General features: G+C 41.7%; 1 protein-coding gene across 1 annotated transcript; it reads left to right on the top strand.

The window, feature by feature from the left end:
• The first annotated feature begins 684 nt into the window (after nucleotides 1-684).
• On the top strand, nucleotides 685-17,546 carry slc2a15b (solute carrier family 2 member 15b). The gene is made up of 12 exons (XM_019889046.1): nucleotides 685-905; nucleotides 2,519-2,617; nucleotides 7,030-7,190; nucleotides 7,319-7,443; nucleotides 7,658-7,803; nucleotides 7,877-8,009; nucleotides 8,274-8,461; nucleotides 10,430-10,540; nucleotides 10,787-10,888; nucleotides 12,680-12,755; nucleotides 14,531-14,658; nucleotides 16,793-17,546. Exons 1-12 carry the CDS (start codon nucleotides 861-863, stop codon nucleotides 17,018-17,020), a joined length of 1,542 nt encoding a protein of 513 aa, XP_019744605.1. The 5' UTR covers nucleotides 685-860; the 3' UTR covers nucleotides 17,021-17,546.
• Nucleotides 17,547-21,928: the final 4,382 nt, after the last annotated feature.

Here is a 21,928-nt window from a genome sequence, read left to right as displayed (position 1 = left end):
GAGATTCAGAAGATTTAGGGAATTAGCTCCTCGATTGTGTGATGACCTGGGAATACCTTTGATTTATAAATCCATCACTTGGTCATATAGTTACAATGTATGAAATGAATGCCCTACAGCACCTTTCTTATGTTTGTCCTTGTTGTAGATAAAGAAAAAAAATGACAACACAGCATGCTTTCTGAAACTACCACTGATAAAAAAAAAATGTCATTGTGCAAGTATACTGTTTCCTGCAGAAGTCGTGTGTGCTATACCCCCCAAAAATTAAAACTAAAGTCAGAAAAGTAAATATTGAAGTCACTGCAGAATGGTGATGGCTCCTCATATGGTAAGTTCTGAGCAGGAGAACTAAAGGTGGCCATTGCAAGGACATCCACATGCCACCTCACGCAAGACAGTCATGTGAAGAAAACAAATTGGAGTTCATCTAGTTAAGTACACTCGCTGGTGCTTTGGGGACAATGATGGTGTGTTGCAACCATGCATGATTATGCGGAAGAATTTGTCGTTATTTAGAATAGTATACACCTATACTTAACTTTTGTTAAATAATAGAATTTCTGCCTGTAATTCTAGATTACCACTAATAAACAACGTTTACTAATTTCATTTTGGAACATATTTGTTTAATGTAGGCCGTATTAATGCGATGACGACAGGCCCTGTTGTCTCACGTGACATGAGGGTCGCGGCAACGCTCAATCTGGTGCTGAACAAACTTCCGCCCTCAACACGCCCTCGACAGTGTCACAGCGGCGGGGAAAGTACAAATGAGCCGGCTGAAACAAAGCTGAGCAAAACTTTCACATGAGCATTCTTCTCATTTCTTACGGAGGGACTTGCGTTTCACCGTCGACATGGTGGAGGAATTGTTGGTGTTAAACGAGGCTAAAATCAACTCGGTGAGTAATAAAGTATCACTTTAGAGAAGGAATAATATGCAACTTTTACGTCACTGTTTTGGGCTTATAAACACTTTTTCAATGATTCTTATAGTGAGCATGCTATGGAAAAGTGAGTTTTGTGTTCAAAAGAGAAGAATGCTGTTCACCGAAGTAGAAACAATCTCCGATACATGGAAGGGGACGACTGAATTTAACAGTAACCAACACACATTTGTGGATGCCTCTAAAAATAAACAGTACTCATCCTGTTGGTAATTAGTCTAAATTAAATTCTAACTGGGCAGATTTATTTGCGAACAACTATTTTCACGTGTTAAATTTCTATTAAGTGTCTATGCATACATTGTTTGTACAGATAAGACCTCAACTTCAAACTCCATGTGTTTGAGGACCAATTTCTTACATGAAAAGGGTGATGAAAATACAGTTTAAAATTCGTAAAATGATATGAATCAGGGTCACTGATAGAAAATGTGACTTTCCCAAGTAATGGTGGATTTAAAAACGTTAGCCAAAACAGTACCCTCATGAGAAAGCATCTGTAGTCCTTATCCCAGTGATGTCTGATTGATTGCAAGTTGCAACATTCATCAAATATTGTGAAAGTCGTCTTGTTTCAGTCATGTCTTTTGATTGAGTGACAATACAGTATACAGTATTTTACTTCTTCCGGCGGGCATGTTAAACTTCCTATGTATTGTGACCAATCCACAATTTATACACACCAGAGGTGGCCAAAAGTTCTTAGACTGTACTTAAGTAGAAGTACAGATACAGTATGTGTGTTTAAAAAAAAAACACCTCAGGTAAAAATAGAACTACGTACTGTAATTGAGTTTGAAAAAAGACCCTCATATGTAAATAGTTAGCCAATATAATTTAATTTAAAAAAAAATATATATATATATATATATATTCTTAATTTACATTGCACTCTTACTGACAATAACATACCACACTTTTGTTTTCAAACCACAAGCTAGCTAGCGCTGACTTGGCTATTATGCAAACAAAACGTGTTCACATAGTAATTAAGGGTACAGTGTGTAGAATTTAGTGCCGTCTAGTGGTGAATTAATAGAATGCAACAAACTAAACTCGGGATGCATATTGAAGCAATCACGCAACAGTGCCTCAGCGAGACAAAGATTTCACAAGCGTCCCACCAATTTCTTCAGCACAGTTGCGAGCAAAATTATCCCAAATAACTACTAGTATCCCTCAAGTTATGGAGTAAATGCATGGTATTTGTTACACATGTTATAGTCATCATTTTGAGGAAGCACGTTCATTAAGTTTCTCTCCTTCGGCTATCCGTAGCAGAAAAATGGTGGCGACACATGGCAGGCTCCTATTGTGGAGACACCTCCTAGTGGTGATTACTTACGCCGACAATTACATTAAAAACTATATGTTGATGTGATTATTTAAATTAATCATGAGTTTTTGAAATAATGAACAGTGAAAAATCAAACAAATTTTACACACTGTCCCTTTAAATTGACAGTGTGTAAAAATTTGTTGTGTTTTAGACTTGGCTTCAACACACACTCCAGGAGTCTACTACAAGTAAGTGTGCAATAAAATGTTTGCATCTATCCTCTCCTCAGAACCTCACAAAGTCACTGTTGGCAGTGGCTTTTCTGGCATCGGTCGGCAGCTCTCTGCTCTATGGTTTCAATCTTGCTGTGGTCAACTCACCTGCGCTGGTTTGTATCACTGCTACAGATGTTTTTGTCAGATTCGGCCTCACTGTCACACATAATTAAATGGGTGAAGCACCAGGCCATTGTATTGCTGAGACTCTCTCTTGTTATGGCCTTCCCTATCTATGGCACTCTTTGGCACACTTACTTGTTAAATCATGTTAAGACGCTGGAATCACACATTCACCTGGCTAAGTAAAGATGACCCCTACCCAGCAGACATAGGAACCAGCCAAACATAGTACTGTACTTCCCACTGCATGGTAGCCACACGACCGAGACGCTTCATCGAAACAAGCTTCACATTCCTCGATGTCATAAAACTGCAATCAATCTTCCAAGTTAATCTGAACATCTCTACTTATGTAAACATCAACTGCTGTAAATATTAGAACGATCAGCCCCAATATTTTGAATTTTAGGAGCACGTCTTCCTCGCCATAGGCGCTCACTACAGCCTACTGACAAAAACCCTTACGGTCTATAAAATCCATCATATTGTGACAATCCTAATAACTTCAGAGGTTGACTAATACTAAAATGTTGTGTTTCCCACACGCATAAAAACATAAGGTGATATTCTTGTGGCACTTGGCACCCGCCGAATTTTCTCCGGAGGTTTGGCGCAATACGAGCACATTAGCACTAGCTCAATGTGCATTTTACAGCACCGTGCTCTTTGTCCACTGTTGTTAATTTTGACAAAAAAATGGTATTTAGTTTTGGTTATAGTCTTTAGACTAAAATTAATCAGTTTTAGTCATAATTTAGTCATCTTATTTAGTTTTAGTCCAGTTTTAGTAGATGAAAACAGAACAATTTTAGTCAATTAAATTAATAATTATTTTCGTCAATGTTTTCCTTCAACTTACATTAAAAACTTTTATAGAGAAAAGTGTGACACTGAACACTCTCACAACGTTGACAATGGCAGCATTATTTACCTTGGAGAATATCTCGGGGGGATGTACATTCTGTAGATGTCTCTAAAAATTTGTCATGGTCTTCCCACGAATAACCATTCCACATTCTTTACACTTTTCTTCATCATGGAACATGAAATGGCCCACAAATTCTCTCGTCGCTTTCTACCAGCTTTGGATATTATCTTTTACTTTCACCATCAAATCTTCCTCATCCACCTTCTTCTCGGCAGCGAGATCGAAGTTGATCACTGGCTTCCGTTCACCGCTCCAGTTGGCCTGTGATCAATTCTTTTCTCGCTTTGTCCCGTCTGTCCTGTCTGTGTTTTTCCCCCACAACTGCATATGATTCCTTCTTCTGATTTGATTTAATCGCTGTGTTTTTTCGTTCGTCTTTTATTTGTTGTCGAATTTGTCAATCAATTTATTGATCGTTATTGTGTCAATGAATGACTTCTATTTTTGTTGTCATTTCTTTTTCAACTGAAAAACAATCTTTGTGATGAAATAAACGATGAAAAACTTTAGTCAACGAAATTAACACCGTTGTCCACAAAATGAAAAGGAGCATAGATGCAATATTGAGGTGGTCTTGTCAAACAAAGACTCTCAAACTAATTCTTCTGTGATCCTCATCCCCGGGTACGTGCTGGAAACTGTAGCAGTTGTCACAACAACACTCCCTCTTCGTCCGGGGTACAAGTTCAAAACATTGCTCTTGTCGCCATAGATTTAACTTCTTCTGCTTGTTAGTAAAACCGCTAAGATTGTCACAAGTTCCCAAGCCATGCAAGACATTTTCTAATGCAATGGGGGCCTCCAATCGTTTAGAAAAGTAGAGAGAAAAAAATCTAATAAACCATTCAGTCAACAAAACCCGTTGTAACCAACACCAAAATTATTCTTCCGTTGTCTTACAGCATAATAGTTTCTCCACGAGAGCCCTCGGAAATAATGTGGATACGAACAACAATAATTTTGGACAGGGCAGACTTTACTCCACATCTGGCAGAAAAGGCTCAATGGCCGTGTGTCGATCTTGGCATCCATGAAATAGTCTAACGAGAAAATACAGTCTTCAGGTATAGTCTTATGGTTAGTATAGTGAGCATTAAAAATGAAATAATTGACTTGGTTCCTACAGATGTTTTCATTTCCATTATTTTAATAACCCCTCGGGAAACCTCAAATGCCTCTCTTATGAACCAACACCACATGATGGCATTTGAAGCAAACGTGTCGAGACGATGTATCTGATTGTCATGAGGGGTCATGTGGCTTTGTATGGTAAATTGAGGAGCGCTTTCATCATGTGTCTTGATCAACCCACCAATGCTGGATTCGATACAGTGCTCAGCCGGAAAGAGTTTAGGAATGTTCCCGTTTTATCACATTCCGAGGCATTTGTGCTTCACGGTTGTTGTATTGTTGGTATAATGTAGCACTTTCATGTCATGTACTATATGATTTACAGTACTTTACCGAGTCATACAGTATTATGTAGACTCTGGTTAATACATCCATCATCATCCTGTACTAGTTACCCGGTTCAGGGTTACGGACAATGTTCCCGTTAATTTTCCATGCATCTTAGCATACACACAAACTCCCTGAGCCTTCGTTGTACCACGGAGAGTAACATCAGACATTCCCACAGTGGCTACATGTCCAAAATATGACATCATAAAAAAATTACCTGTTATAGGTATGTCACAAAAACGTTCTAGCCGCCCATACCTCATAATTGAGGCTGCCATTTAATCAAGGTTTGTGACGTGGATAAAATGAGCCCAAGTTTGAAAGAATTGGTTTTGGATTAAGGATTTTATTACTCTTTTTATGGTGTGTATATCAGCCCAAATTGACTTGAATGAACTACTATATCCAAACCTTTGCTCTAGATTGGGCTTTTTTCTGTGGCAAAGCTAAACACAGTGCAGCAGCTTTTTATTTTTACGCACCACGTCTAAAACAAGATCCCAGAGACCTGCACGTCATGCAATATTACAAATTGACACGCTTCTAACGTGGTTAGGAAAAAGCTTTAACCATGGTACATATGACCTGCAGGATTTCTGATGCATTAGTTACACCAGTGTTGTCCAAGCCACATTTTATTTGTGCTGCTGACCTCAGTTGATTTTGAGATGATTGGCTACTACACAATACTATCAGAGGTTATCTGATGGGTACTGAAAATGTAGTGGTTCACAGGCGGCATTGTCCAAGCAAAATTCCAGATCTCCGTTCTATTCATTCAGCCTTGTGACTGGCAGTTGATCAGTTCTGTGGATCCCACCTCGGTCAAATGGAATCGGCTCCAGCTTCCCTGTGATTCTAAATACGGAATAATTGAAAATGAGCTCTTGCCTTCCATCATTCTTTGAGATTGAAGTAAAGGTATGAATAGAAAGAGTGGGATGATGGAAAGATTGGTAGGAAAACTGAAAGACAAGCAACATACAAATTCCTTTTTTCTTTTTTTTTTCTTTTTTTTAATTTTACCACTGCTACCTCAGATTAAATATCTTACATCTGGTTTATCGATGGTTCTGTCCCTTCTTGGCCATGCTCAAGCAACATCAAATCATACAGTACAGCCAGGGGCGTGGTGGCAATTAGAACATTCCAGATGACTCCCAAGTGGCCAATCCAATCCAGGACAACATAGCCCGGCTTCTTTATTTTTTTAATAGGTACATAAATACATTTATATTATTCTGAGAAAAAATGACACTTACCCAGATTGAACAATTAAAAATTATTCTTTTTTCCCCCCATCCATCCATTTATCTTTTTTTTTTGGTTCAAGCAATTAACTGGCTCAGTCTGAACCTGTTAATAGAAAAGCTAATGTAGTCTGTACACAAAGATTGCCATGGGAAGATCAAGTATTTTAAAATGTGTCTTTTATTTGGTTTTGGAAGAGAGCGCTTCATGTACCTAAAAGGTAAATAAACAGGCTTTCCAACAGAATCAATTCATGATGCGGAAAAATTGTTACAAGACAAAAATAGTCTTCTAAACACGAGTGTCCAAACTTTGTGTTTTATCATATAATATTATGTAAGTATGTGTGATGTCAGTATTTTATTTCATTTAGGATGTGTGAATATACTGTGGTCGTCACACATTCTGAAATATACTGTAGTTTTTAACCAGCACTGCACCTGAGAGCAGACGCCGTATGCACACCAATTTACAATGATTTTTCGTCATTTAACAAAATGACATTAATTCATGTAGTATGTTTGTGGAATGTACCTGCAGCTTTGCACCTGCCCTTGCTGGAAAATAGTTGAGATGATTTTATCATCTTGTTGAAGCATTTATGCAGTTTGTTTTGAGAATATGGTGGTTGAATTTGATCAGCACCATCTTCATATGTGTACTCCATACATGTGATGGAGCTTGTTTGTCATCATTTTAGATTGATTTTAATGCTTGGTCAGTCGAATACACCAGTAGCATTAACTCGTTTTCCTCCTCTAGTACATCAAAGACTTCTACAATGAGACACTTCAAGAACATTACGGCTGGATTCCAAATGAGAGGCACCTCACAGTCTTGTATTCTCTCACTGTGTCCATCTTTGCTATTGGTGGAATGATTGGAGCACTGTTAGTCGGAAAACTTGTGACCAAGTATGGGAGGTTAGTGTGCTCGTGGAATAAATGCCAGCAGTCACAAAATACCTCCAAATTGGTGGCTAAAAACTTTTTTTTTTTTATTTTATTTTTTTTTTAATTTGAAGCGAGTTAAAATGCGTGTGTCTGAACAGGAAGGGGACGTTGGTGAGATCAACTGTGCTTGTGTTTGTTGGAGGAGGTCTTATGGGCCTCAGCAGATCATGCAGGGAGCCTTCCATGGTCATCATTGGGCGCTTTATTGTTGGAGTACACTCTGGTAGGCCTCCCTCTCACCTGTATGACCAAAAAGTAGGAAAAATTCTCAAAATAGTTAAGCAAATTGAAAAAGTTGCACATCTTGTATTATTATGGTTGTTTCATTCCTGCCTCGCTAAAAATTGGGGGTAAAAAAAAATTCTCAATATGAATCAAATCTACCAATTAAATAAGAGTAGGATTTGAAATTAAAGTGTTCTCTCTTTCTTGAACAGGTATCTCACTCAGTGTGGTGCCAATGTACCTTGGTGAGATTGCCCCCAAGAATCTACGAGGCTTCTTGGGTCTTATTCCAAGCATCCATATTTGTCTCGGGGTTTTCATCGCTCAGGTCCTGGGGCTCCAAGAGCTGATGGGAAAGGTATTGTGGTGTTCAACCTGAGTGTACACTATTTATGCTCTACTGTAAGCTTGAGCTGGATGTTTCCTTACAGGAAGAGCACTGGCCTCTACTCATGTCCCTGATAGTGTTTCCAACCCTGATCCAACTGATGCTGTTGCCATGGTTTCCAGAGAGCCCACGGTACCTGTTGATAGAAAAGGGAAATGTTCATGCCACCATTGCAGGTTTGAAAACCTCTTATTTCCAAGCATCCGTTTTCTGTACCACTTTCCTCATTAGGGTCTTGAGTGGGCTGGAGCCTATCCCAGCTGACTGCGGGTGGGGTTACACACTGGACTTGACAGAATCCATTTTCATATTTTATGTCATGAGTTATTTTCCAAGAATTGCGTCACGATGTGTATTGATAAGCAATCGGATTGCAGTCTATTTCATGAAATTGTTTCTTCAACTCTCAGATTGACAATGCCATGTCGTCTGTCCTCCAGCTCTCAAGTGGTTCCGTGCTAAAGGCAACATCCAGTTGGAGGTGGAGGAGATGCAGGAGGAACAACGCTCTTTGTCCTCCATCCAGACTCTGTCTGTATGGGGACTCCTTATGGACGTGTGCGTTCGCTGGCAAGTCATCACCATTGTAGTGGCCAACATCGGCATGCAGCTGTCTGGCATTGACGCGGTGAGTCGGGGAAAGTTGGATTGACTTGCTGATGTTTGTGCAAAGGCTGTGCAGTTATTATGGCAGCTCCCCGCTGTGCTTCCCCCATCTGTATGCCTTCCTGTCCATACATCACAGTCCCACTAAGCAGGGGGCAAACAACTACGCCTCATTATCTTCAGGTCCCCTCTCTCAGCGCAGGCCCCCATTGGAGGGTTGACCCATGTACATACAGGCAACACACTCCAGTTCTCACTGCACTGTGCCAGTGGAAGCTGCAGGCATGCTGGTTCACGTGCTAGAACAAAATCCCAGCAGGGGTACACCCCGCTGGGTCTGCCAGTCCTAGATGTTCCAGACTGCCGCACCGGAACATGAACATAAAGTGCGTTCTACATTTTCAAGCGTTCATAAATAAACACATGCGAGTTCCATTCATCCCTCTATTTTTTTTTTTGTACAACGTATGTTAGAAGAGTGACAGTTGAAGAGGGCTCGACACTATGACCAGTATGCTTGCAAATGAAGCCTTTCAGTGTGCACTAACACGAGCGCCTGCTTTTATGCTCCTAGTACTTGGGGGTACTTGCGCTGTAACTCTGTTTCTGTCTGTCAGCCTGCACACAAAACGCGTGTCTGTGACACATGTCAGGTTAAATCCTTTCTGTATGAATTTATCGAAGTCACATTATCTCACAATACAGTAATCCCTCGTTTATCGCGGTTATTGGGGACCAAAACCACCCGCGATGAACAAAAATCCGCAAAGTAGCATCCAATTAACATAAACAGGTTAAAAAAAAAAAACAATTTTTTTTAAGTCCGCAAACGGTCCACGAGAAACTGCAAAACAACAGCGAGTCACATAGAGCAACATATACAGTACTGTACTCCATGTATATTAAAAAAAAAAAATTTATGTTTGAAAAAATCCGTGATGCACTAAACCCGCGATAAACGAACCGCGAAGTAGCGAGGGATCACTGTACTTCAAAAACATGCTGTGAAATATACCACTGAACCATTCCCAAGACTGTGTTTAACAAATTTAGCGAAAATAAAAATGAATAAATACATCTGCACAAGTAAATAGGACAGAATCCCACGTGCACAGGTAGAATATGCACACTTCACACAAAAAATACCCGACGGTGTGGATCCCTGAAACGTTGTACTGTCAAGCAACTATTATATATCCTTATGTGAGCTTCCATCTGTCAACTACTTTGTCGTTAATTGGACGTGCTTGAAACCAAGCAGGGCATAAAGGTATAAAACATGAATAACATTAACTTCACCATTTGTACTCTTCAATTTGGGTGTTAAACTCTGGATCGTGACCTTCAGTTTCATGATATTCACAGGAGTACGCAGCTCACCTTTCCCTGACATGAACGTTATTAACAGGATCCAAGTGGAGCTTAGAAGTCAGTTGGCTCTTGAGTTTAGAAGATTCAGCTGAGTGGTTGCAGCCAAGTGCCGGGAGCCCTCAAGGTGCCTCCCTTGTACTGCACCTTGAGGGATGACATCAGCCCAGGAGCTGTTTGCACCACTCACTGTCTACTCTGTTCATCCTGCTGCCACAGTGAAACTTGTCTAAAAGATGGAGTCCAAAAACTAATTTTATTCATTTCAATCATCAAATTATTATACTGTATTAGTATTTATCCCACGTTGTTTTTACTGTCCTTTTTCGTTTAGGTTTGTACATTCACGCATGGCATCTTGGATTGGTTACTTTATCAAAACAGGAACATTTAATCACACCGATCTCAGAGATAGATGTTGCATCAGCAAAATGTGATTAACGACAACACACAAATTAATTTCAAAAGGAGCCCTTGTCACATGTTACTCTAGATGATATGCTGCAACTCAAATGAATCTGAGTGATGTGCGATGAGATGATAATGATCACAATGACAAATTGTATGGAAATGAGACTCATGACTGTGGATTGTTTTCATTTTTACACATTCTCAATTTCAGATTTGGTTCTACACAAATGATATATTTAAGAATGCTGGAATTCCAGAGCCCCGTATCCAGTATACCACAGTGGGAACTGGAGCCATTGAGGTCATCTCTGGAATGCTGGGTGTGAGTACACACATGCTAAGAAAACCTCTGTGTACTGTGTGTGATATTAAGACACCACGATCATGCTTCACAACCTGTCACATATAAACAATAAGTGAAAGCAAACGTAATATTGTATAGTCTGTTTGTTAGAGAAATTGAAATCTTGAATGGTTGACATAAACTGTATTTAAATGCAGACAAATGAATTAGATGATGTCTTTTAAGAAGCCAGTTGATGACAGCTTCTTGTTTCCCAACTTGCAGTGTTTTACAATTGAGCGTGTAGGTCGGAGACCTCTGATGATTGGTGGTTACATCTTCATGAGCGTTTGCTGTGCTGGGATCACTGTGTCGGTCCTCTTCCAGGTACACCGTCATCCTATTTGTTGTAGTTTTTTTTTTTGCTTTCATTTTTAAATCTTGAAGAGGATTCGTGGATCTTACATTTTGTGTTGGTTGATTCTTTAGAGTCTATAACTATTGACAATGCACATTTTACCCAACAAACTACCACTGTTTATTCCCAGACTGCATTTTCAAAAAGCCCCTCAAGCACCATCTGTTCACCAAAGCATACATTAAGTAACATGAATACAGATACATACAGACACGCAATACATTTTAATTAACTCCATTAGTTATTGTTAAGTGTCCTTTGGTCGCTTGAAAGGTGTAGTATATGAATCTGTAGTCATAAAGATGATGAACATGAAGATGATGATCCCCTCGCTGAGCCGTCACCTTATCGTGGTGGAAGGGTTTATGTGTCCGAATGATCCTTGGCACTAAGTTGTCTCGGGCTTTATGCCCCCTGGCAAGGTCACTCAGCTTGGAGTTGGGGTATGTTGGCGAGTGTCTGGTGGCCGGGTTTGTATCCATGTGGCCCGGCCGGGCACAGCCTGAGGAGGCAACATGGGTCTTCCTTCCCATGGGCTCACCACCTGTGGAATGGGCCAAGGAGGTCAGATCTGCAGAGAGCTAGGTAGTGGCCAAAGACCTTGGTGGTTTGATCCTCAGCTACAGCAGGCTCTGGGGACGTGGGATGACAACTCTCTGGCCAGGAAGGAACCCGAGCTGCTTTGCGAGGTCGAGAAGTTCCGAGTAGACATCGTTGGGTTCACCTCGACAAAAGGCTTGCTCTCCGGTCTTCTCGAGAGGGGTTGGACACTCTTCCACTCTCGAGTTGCCCACGTAGAGAGGCACCGAGCATTCCTGGCTGTACATTGGGGTTCGCCCCGATGGATAAGATTGTAGTCTACCTCAGCCTTCAGGTGGGGGCACGGGCCCTGGCTGTGCCGATGCACCAAACAGCAGTTCAGAGTAGTGTACCCCTTCTTCCTGGAGTCCTTGGATGGGGTGCTGGAGAGCCCTCCCTCTGTAGATTCCTTCGTTCTATTGGGGGACTTCAATGCTCACATGGGTAATGGCAGTGAGACCTGGAATGGCCCATCAGAGCCAGAAGGGTGTCCTGTTATTGCACTTCTGTCTAATTCACTGATTGTCCATAACGAATTCCGTGTTCAACCATAAGGGGATCAGTATGTACTCTATCTCGGCCGTGGGAGGGGTTCGGCAAGACCATGGAGAATAACTTACAGACGGCTTCGAAGAAATTCAGCTCCAACATCCAGCAGCGGCCGAAATTAGTTTCCAGGCTCTCCCTTATAGATAAGGTGAAACGCTCGGTCATCCGGGAGTCGAGCCGCTGCTCCTTCGCATTGAGAACAACCAGATAAGATGGCTCGAGTATCTAGTTCGAATGCCTCTTAGGGACTTCTCTTGCGTGGTGTTCTGGGCATGACACATTGGGAGGAGGCCCCGAGGACCACCCGGGACACGCTGGAGTGGCTTTTGTCGCCCGGCTGGCCTGAGAACCTAGAACCTCTTGGGATCCCACAGGAGGAAGTCTGGTCTTGCCTGCTTAAGCCACTGCCCCTGTGATCTGATGAATAAGCAGAAGAGAATGGATAATAATAATAATTATAATTATTTTTGGTTTTTTTGTTATTAGTGTTGCTACAAATTTAAGATCAACAAAATGAAATGCTTTGGATAATTTGTAGACATTTTTTTGTACTTTCCAGTCATTTTAATGTATAATCGATGGATATTTTAATCAATGTAAAATAATGAGACAACTTGCTTGACCAATCACAGGAGCAGCTGTCATTCATGCGGTACATCAGCGTGGGCTGCGTGGTTGGCATTATTGCTGGCTTCTGCATCGGTCCAGGTGAATACTAAATTCAAGCTCATTGAGTGACTGTTTCCATTTTTTTTGTTCTTGCTTACAGGCTCCTCTTACTGTTGTGTAGTGGCGGGGGGAGGGGTTGCAGCTTGTTGTCCAGAAATTACGGTAATTGTAATTACCGATCAATAAATTTGTGACATATTTATTTTTGATAAAATATTAACTAACAGGAGCAATTAATATGTAAATATATTTATTTTTGTGGGACAATCCCACAGTACTGCGTTACAGTGTGGCATAAATACCCATTCAATAATGGGTTCATGCAATACTGGAGGTTCACAGATAGGCTGAAACCCACATGGGTTCAACCCACAAGGTTTTAGGCCAATTTGCAGGTCTTGTCCTGTGCGCAAGGTAACACTGCCTCCTCCTGGTCACACAGGCTGATTATGCAGCCGAGCATCATCTCCTCCCTCGCTCCTTCTCTCCTGTCAGATATTGTATTTCATTAGTCTTGTAAATTAGGAAGTCTTAAGTGCCACACTACATCCATTCCCACAGTCATTTATACAAGAGAAAGAGTTGAGTGAAGTGAATTAAGAGGCAATCATTTACAACATTGGGAGCCATGTAGAGTGGACCTGCGAGGATGATGAATTGGGGAGAATCCGGCACACACAACGTCATTCGTCAAGCAGGCAAAAATCTATACTTGAGCGCACAGACGAGGGTTTGTGTTGCCGCAATTAGACTTTTAATGGCTCATTGTTCATCAGCTCGGCATGATGAATGCCGCTTCCGTCAGACTAAAGCCTCCACGCACCATGACGCCTCCCATACATACCGCAGATGTTGACAAATTATGTCCTAGTTATTAGCCTGACAATATTAAACCTTCATCTGCGCAATTATCATGCGCAGATAAGGAGGATGGCATTTGTAATACTTAGAGCATTAGGGAGAAAATTCTCCTTCATCATTTTCACTCTTAACAATGAAGAATTGTGCATTTAAAGCCAAGAGACAATCTAAAAAAAAAAAAAAAATCCATACCAAAAAAAAAGTACGAAGTTATTCTTATAGTTTGGTCTTTTTCCAACGCTACATACATACGTATTATGGAAAACCATTTAAGCAATTATTCAATATCCTTGATATCTTATGGTCCGCATGTACTAGAATGCTTTTTGTCCTCTCGAATAAGGCAATTCAGCGCACTATTAGAACAACTAGGGGATACTGTACTAGTAGAATAGGGGGGAAAAAAGTTCCTGAGCCAAGCACAGTTGTTCTCCTAATGCGTTGATTGTCTTAAGCTGGATGTCAAGGTGATCAAATAACTACTCAAACAGCTCTCCGGTCTTCGTGTTTGCTGAACAAAAATGCAGATTTGACAATTGAAACCCAAATCTAAAAACAAGCACTATCTAATGTTTAAGCAACAAATCTAAAAGGCAACCCTTGAGCAACTAGAAACAATCTCCAGTTACATGTTCAATCTCCAGTTACATGTTCATTTGTTTTGTTCATTTGAAAAGTGGGTGGCTTCAAAAAAAAAAAAAAAAAAAAGGTGCTCTGTCCGGAGTTGATAAATACAACTGGATGCAAATAGCATGAAAGAAAAGTTGGACTTCTGAAGATTTGTCTCATATTCCCCTTTTGACACGAAACCCAAATGACTTCTGTATATAACAAAAACAGAGCTTGCCGTTGTAATACTTTGGAGGGGACCGTATATATCCACTGAGTGAAAATGGTAGTTTAAGAAGTGCTGTCAGATTGAGAAAGTTGTCATTTTTCACAATGTCTTCTAGCCGGCGTCCCCTTCCTGATCACTGCAGAGCTGTTCAAACAGTCGCACAGACCAGCGGCCTACACCATGGGAGGTTGCCTCAACTGGTTATCTAACTTCACCATTGGCTTTGTCTTTCCCTTCCTTGAGGTCAGAACACATTCCTTTTTCCGCTCTTAACTATCCGTGAAAAGCGTGATCAAAACACATTGACTTCGATAGTCCGACATAAAACCACCCAGAAAAACACAAGCAATTTGTAGCTGGTAGTTTAGGTCACAGTTCACAGGTGTTGACGACATATGCCTCACAGTTCTGAGGTGGGATATTACTTAATACAAAGGGCTAACACATGGATTACACACTTCTGAAATGACTCAAATATGTCACTCCTAAAAAGTTATGTTCATCAATGTGAAGACACTGATGAGTTTAGCAATTTCTCAGAGTAATTATTAACAATGATGTCATCATTGTTAGGATATCAGGAGTGTAATTTCACTGGTGAGCTGTTTTGAGAACAGCTCTGCCGTTAGCTAATTTCTTGAGGGCTCACACATTGATGACCGCTGCTTTAAACTGTTCATACTCGTGATTGTGAGTTTCTGAAAATACGACCGCAATTGGTTTCCCTCGAGCTTGCCACAGAAGATGTTCTTCTCTCTCTCTTTTTGCTATGTTTATAAAGAGGTTTAAACATCTAGTGCTACCCAAAGTATATAAATCAGGCATTGACATGAGAAACTGCACTGGATTTATTTTTCTAGGTTTCTTCGGTTTACTTTATGAATAAGATGATCAATACACGTGTTTGGAGGGGCACGTCTGTTCGTGTGTCTATTAAATAATGGGTCTCCACATCACACTCATACATACAATTATTTGAACATTTGTCAAGAGGAGAATTATTGTTCTTGTTTTAATTTGGGATATATGACCGTGTGAATTATTTCTCTACTAATATGATAATATGATCTCAAATGTTTTAGAGAGAAAAAGGGGTAGGACTAGATGAATTTTTGGACTTCTTCCTACTCCCTTTGAACATATGAACTGCACTGAATTAAGATATGTACTGACGACGGACGCAATTTATTTATTGGGGTTTATTAAAAAAAATTTTATGTCTTTACTGTTATGATTATACGTGCAGTTAGCCAATCAATCTTTGTCCGCTGCTTCAGTCATCAATATGACATATGATATCACACAGACAGACAGACAGACACAAGTCTTTTACTTTTCGTAAACAATAACGTAGAACAAGAATCTGTTTGTCATGTTCACACAGCACACACTGCTAGTGGCACACACTGGAGCAGGTGGCAAATGAAATGGCCGGAGAGGAGGTCCCAGGTGTCCGTGTCTTGCTCAAGGATGCCACAGCGACTGTGTCCGGGCGATATTTGGGGTGGATGGTCTTGAACTGCGGTCCCCACATTGACAGGCGTTAATCCTAACCAAACAGAAAATAGGCTCCCATATACATCTTTGTATTTCCTCTTAATCCACTGTGTTTGAAGGTGGCAGAAGAACCTTTCCAGAAGTTGAAGTTGTTTATTTTCAGACAAAGCAAGCGTGAGAATAGCTTTAGTGGCGGTTGCCATCTTGTCTCTAACTCGGCAGTGACGTCATTCCCAGCTCCGCCTTCCAATGGTCAATGGAACACCCTATAAATTTCGACCCAGCCGCCGAATGTTCAGATGCGCTGAGCGCATTTGTCAAAGGACACAACGCCCAGCATGCCGCAGAGCACTCAGCCAAAATCCCAAATAGGCGCAACAACGCTTGCGCCCGCACGAAAATCAAGATAGGCCAGCATCCCCTCATGCCGCGTCAATGAAAACAGAGCCCCCCTACTTACTTAAAGGAGACAATTCTTTCTTTACAGTCATATATTCTATGTCCCCCCATCAGTCTAGACAGTATTTTGAATAATATGTTTGTGGGATATGAATTAAGCAGCAAACCCACCCATTTTCATCCATCTCCATTCTGCCACCTGCCGTCGACTGAAAATGACATCACAGTGCCTCAGAGCTCAGCTTGTTAATGTCACATGACCAAACCTAGGAAACAGGTGAGTGGTGGTTGGCCATATCCAGAGCCCTTCGGCACTGAGATGTCATTTTCAGTCGACGGCAAGTGGCAAAATGAGATGGATGGAAATCGGTGGATTTTGCTGCTGAATTCATATTCGGCAAGCACAATATTGATCAGAATCAGAATACCGTATTAAAACTAGTGACCAAGAGATTCTTTCCTCCATATGTGCCTTCCACAGCTGGCAACTGGGCCTTACTGTTACCTCATCTTCTGTGCAATCTGCTTGGGAGTGGCCGCCTACACCTTCTTCATCATTCCTGAGACTAGAAACAAAACCTTTATGGAAATCAGTCAGATGTTTGCCTGCAAAAACAACATCCTTGAAGAAGAGCTGACATCCAACGGGAATCTGAAAATGTCTCACATGAACGGCTATGGAACGCTGGGCCATCAGGATGTGAAGTAAGAGGTGGGCCTACTCACTTTGGTCGGATGTAACGATGGCAGAGGGCTCAACTCGTGCGACTGCCGTTCCGTCTTAACGTCCAGCGTTTCAAGAGAATCTTCTTTCCAGCGCCTGACTCCAAGGTCACGTGACAATGTGTCTTGAATCAAGCGTCCAAGCATTTTAATCGCCATTGGTTCAGGAAATTTGTTCCCCAGCCTTGAACACATCCCATGACCGTTCATCAACCTTCATATCACATGTGCAGAACTCCTCAAACGGAAAATGTCCACTCTAGTGTCACTGTATTTTGAGTGTCTTGACAAAAAGAAATGTATTTTTTGCCCTTCTTTGCTCACACTCCAAATGTGATGTTTGTCTCTTTTTATTAAAGAGAGACGGATATTGTGGCTACTGTAGTAGTCATTTTATGCCTTATTTATCAGCATGCCTGTCGGCATGCGGTATGTTTTAGAATACTTCTTTGTGTAAAAGAATGTGTAGTCAGAGATGAGAAGAAGTATTCAATAAAATTAAGAATTTATAAGCCATTAATGTTTCAAATGTTTTACAACTTTTTGGCATTCTCCCCTTTGTGTCTCTTGCCTGCGGGTCAGCATTATTGCTTAATAATGCTCCATTTCTCCAGCTTTAAAGTTGTAGAATTTTTTTATTGCTTCTATTCGTGGCTGGTCAGAAGACATTTATTTATTCATCAGCTGTGAAGCTAATAACGAATGACCGCAGTAGTTATCTCAACAACAGATGATAATAAAAAACAACAAATCCCTGAAGCACTCAGAAAATTCTTTCTTTTTTTTTAATTCTAAAAAATATTACAGCTGAATGGAAAAACATCTCGAATAATCCATACACCACGATGCAGATTTGAATTTGAACACGTTACATTTGATGTAATCATTAATTGAACACGCGACAGACAGCACACATGTATGAGAGTCAACCATGTTATTCCAACATGAGCACGGAACCGAGACATTAAATGGAAATGTCCAGCTTCACGTTGTGTTGCTCAACCTTGCTCTCTCACAGTGTGTGACAGCTGCCATTATCATAAATACAATGTGCTCGTCTGCAGCCTCTACAGCAAATGCACCATGTGTCATGTGATGTTGATAGCCATACAGGATGCTGAAGGATCTCTCTCTGTCTGCCTTTCGGCTAGTTGATCCATCTGTCATGCCCCCTGCGAAACTGCGGAACGAGTGCAAAAAAATATTTTATTATAAATTGATAGCCATACAGGATGCTGAAGGATCTCTCTCTCTCTGCCTTTTGGCTAGTTGATCCATCTGTCATGCTCCCTGCGAAACTGCGAACGAGTGCAAAAAAATATTGTCACATGCTAGCGTGTCCAGCTTACACAGAGAGGCTTGAAAGTGGGAGGCAGACAGTGAGCGGGGGTTGGGGGGTGTACATCAGTACATTATTCCACATATACCACACTCACACATAACTCCTACGCTTTCATATACATCATGGAAAGGCTTTCACACATCCACTACTGATATGCTCTCAGACGTTAGCCTTTCAGTTCTTTATGAGAGTATTTTAGTTATGTGTGTGTGTGCTAGCATTTCAGTTGTATGTGTGTGCCCGAGCGTGTCTGTAGTGTGTATTTGAGCGTTTCGGTAGTGTCAAAGGTGATCTGAATGATGGGCCCCTCATAGTGGCGAGTCCCATCGACATCATCTAATTTCATCTGTTTGAGCATACGGTCTAATAACCGTGTGTATCTCACCATTTACTGCTACAGTCCCCTTTCATGTAAAGAATGACTGAAAAAGGGGCCAAAAAGAAGAGAGGGGGACCAACCTTTGGAGTTGCTGGATGCTGCTGAATGACAAAGTGTTTCCATCCATGACAGATCACCACAAACTGCGGCTGGAGATAATCGAAACGGCCGGGCCCACAAAGTGCTCCTTGTCACTCAGGCTACGCGCCGTATGTGTGTATGGATACCACAAGAGCATTATGGAACACGTGAGAGCGCACAACCAGGCCTCCGGCAGACCCAGTCAATAAATCAGCCAAATAGCATCACAGGCTGGCGCAGGAAGAAGTCCAACAGATAAAATGCTCTCCCACACAACAAAGCCACACTCGCTGTGTAATTAATTGCAACAAATTACCTCTTCCTCTCCCTGTCTGCCCCCACCTCCACCCCTCTCGCTGCACTAACGAGCACACTCCTCGCGTGCGTGTCTGACGGAAGAGCACACGCGCGGGCACGTGCACATGCCCGCTCTGCAGCCTTCATAAGTGCCTTAATGTGGCTTATTGCGGTGCGCAGTCCCCTTAGCCGTGGAAATATTCGCGTGACGGATGTGCTTTGTCGCCAGCGCTCCCCAGCGGAGGGCCGCTGCTGTCAGGGAGGAGATGATGACATTAACAGGGAGGCAAGGCGATGACAAATGCCTGTTATCAGCGAACGAGGCCGGTGACAAATCGAACGGCAGCGCCCAGGCAGCCCCGGCGTGGTGTAATAAAAAAGAAGATGGATGGCGCACCCAGACAGGGCCCGCGTTAATGCGATTTCCACTGCTCTCCCTGACTCCCAATTAAGGCTGGGGGGTGTGGAGAGAGGAGATAGACTGACTGTGTGTCTTGTGGATGAGAGTGTCTCAGGATGGAGAAACATGAGGCATGGAAAAAGTCACAACACAGGCCTCCGCCAAGGCTCAACTAGCGTCCATTTACAGCGTTCCTCGCTAGCATTCGTGACTCCCGCTATTTTGCAGATTTTGAAGCAATCATTTTCTGGGTTTGTTGTGCGCCTTCTGTGTAATGCCACATTGCGCAGCTGCATGCCGGCCAGGACTGAGCTTCACTGGATGAGATGCAGCGTAATTAAGAGCGAGAAGAGAGAGCCAGAGAAGGTCCCCAACTCCTGTAGGCTCCAGTCATAGTGTGGTCGTCATTCCACACCGCACGTCCCTCTGAGTATGGTTGTATGCTCTGCTTGTATGTGTTGTCGCTAAAGTAAAAGTTGTTTAGAGGTTTATAATGACCATAACAGTCTGTGCTAATTTAGGAAACTTTTACTACTTTAATAAGTTTAATTGGGTCTCAGGTTGAACATGGGCGGCTCGGTGGTCGACTGGTTCGCACGTCGACCTCACAGTGCAGCGGTGGTGCAGAGGATTCCAGCTTCGGCCTTCCTGTGTGGAGTTTGCATGTTCTCCCCGTGCCTGCGTGGGTTTTCTTAGGGTACTCCAGTTTCCTCCCACATTCCAAATATATGCATGGCAGGCTGATTGAACACTCGAAATTGTTCCTAGGTGTGAGTGTGACCGTGGATGGTTGTTCGTCTCTGTGTGCCCTGCAATTGGATGGCAACAGGTGCAGGGTGTCCCCCGCCTACTGCCCGAAGACAGCTGGGATAGGCTCCAGCACCCCCCCGCGACCCTTGTGAGGATAAAGCGGATCGGAAAATGGATGATCGAGGTCAGCGTCGGCCTCCGATTCTTTGATGTCCTTATTGATTTTTGTTGTTGTGCTGCAATAGATTAATGGAAATGATTATTCATTTCACTGCGGAAAAAATATCATTTTATTATTTTTTAAAAACTGACAAGCACATAACTGTATTTGAATTTCAAATCAAATTTTGATCCAGGTCAAATCTCAAGGAAATTTGTTTAACTTGTAAAATATCTATTTACGAAAAATATACGTTCAAATTCAATATGATTGGACAATGATACACATCTGAACATGTGACCAAGATCTTAAGATTTAACTTGTAAAATATCTATTTACGAAAAATATACGATCAGTACACTTTCCATAATATAAATGGGTTCAAATTCAATATGATTGGACAATGATAAACATCTGAACATGTGACCAAGATCTTAAGACGTGATCTTAAGATCTAGACATGCGAAGTCTTGCATCTGAACACTCTTTGATAGCATCTGGAAAACTCTTTGACATTACAAATGCTGACCTTGACTATACTGTCCACAAAAATCTGTTGAAATCACAAAATATTTTACCGCAATATTAGTGTTGATACTTGCTGAAATTGGTTGTGCAGTATATTCCTGCTCCTGATCAAGCATGACTTAATATACACTAGTTAAAAAATATTGAAGGAAAACCTGCCACTCATAAAAGATAGCGGGTTGATGTACTGTATGAAAAGCAGATAGCTTGTACTTAACCAAACAAATAAAATATACATTGGTGCAAAAGTCATTCCTTTGGTGGCGGTAACGAGACAGAATGAACCTTTATAATCGTTTAAGAAAAGCTAGCGTGTTTGGAAGAATGGGGCTCGCGGCTGAGTTAAAATGGAGGTAGAGAACATGCCATTTTAATTTTCTGCGGGGCCCATCTGCTCCCTCCTTTCTTTCCTCGCTTTTACTCACATCTCAATCACAGTCATGCCTCAGAGGTAGTAGGTTGTTATGTGTCTCAGTGGCCAGGAGGAACATCATTAGAGTCTCTCAAACAGCGACAGTAATGAACAACCCCCCCTCCCCCTCCCCACACCTCTATGCCTTTACCCTCACGCGGTGAAATAGTTCATTCAACGGACAGGTTCAACTGCTCATCTCGAGCTCCTTGATTAGCACTTATTAAGCGTGTCAGAAAAGAGAACAGGTTTTAGCCCAAATCGCAAGCACTGCTCTTCAAATCAGCGCTCAGAAAGAACACGTTGACAGACAGTCTTTGGCTTATGGCAAACAGGCCAAAAAAAAAGAGATGAGCTACGATTAGTCCAGACTTTTGGAACCTCCTGTCCAAGGACCCAGATGTTATCGTTTTCTAAAAGGATCCGTTTGGGATATTGAGAAATAGCCATAGGATGAAGGTGCACCTGTTCCCGGACACCCATGGGCTGCTGTTTTGTCACAGTGACAATGTTTTATAAAAGGCAAAGGAAGCTCGAAAAGGCTA

Source organism: Hippocampus comes, unplaced genomic scaffold, assembly GCF_001891065.2.
Source record: "Hippocampus comes isolate QL1 unplaced genomic scaffold, H_comes_QL1_v1.1 scaffold86, whole genome shotgun sequence".
NCBI classification, from domain to species: domain Eukaryota; kingdom Metazoa; phylum Chordata; class Actinopteri; order Syngnathiformes; family Syngnathidae; genus Hippocampus; species Hippocampus comes.
Note: the sequence above shows the minus strand (reverse complement) of the source record. Positions and strands in the feature narration are given on the sequence as shown.

Excerpts from the sequence above, each read along its gene's own strand:
- slc2a15b (XM_019889046.1), top strand. The coding sequence starts at position 861 with ATGGTGGAGGAATTGTTGGTGTTAAACGAGGCTAAAATCAACTCG. Across the intron at positions 7,191-7,318 it reads CTTGTGACCAAGTATGGGAG|GAAGGGGACGTTGGTGAGAT; the intron begins GTTAGTGTGCTC and ends GTGTCTGAACAG. Across the intron at positions 8,010-8,273 it reads TGTTCATGCCACCATTGCAG|CTCTCAAGTGGTTCCGTGCT; the intron begins GTTTGAAAACCT and ends TCTGTCCTCCAG.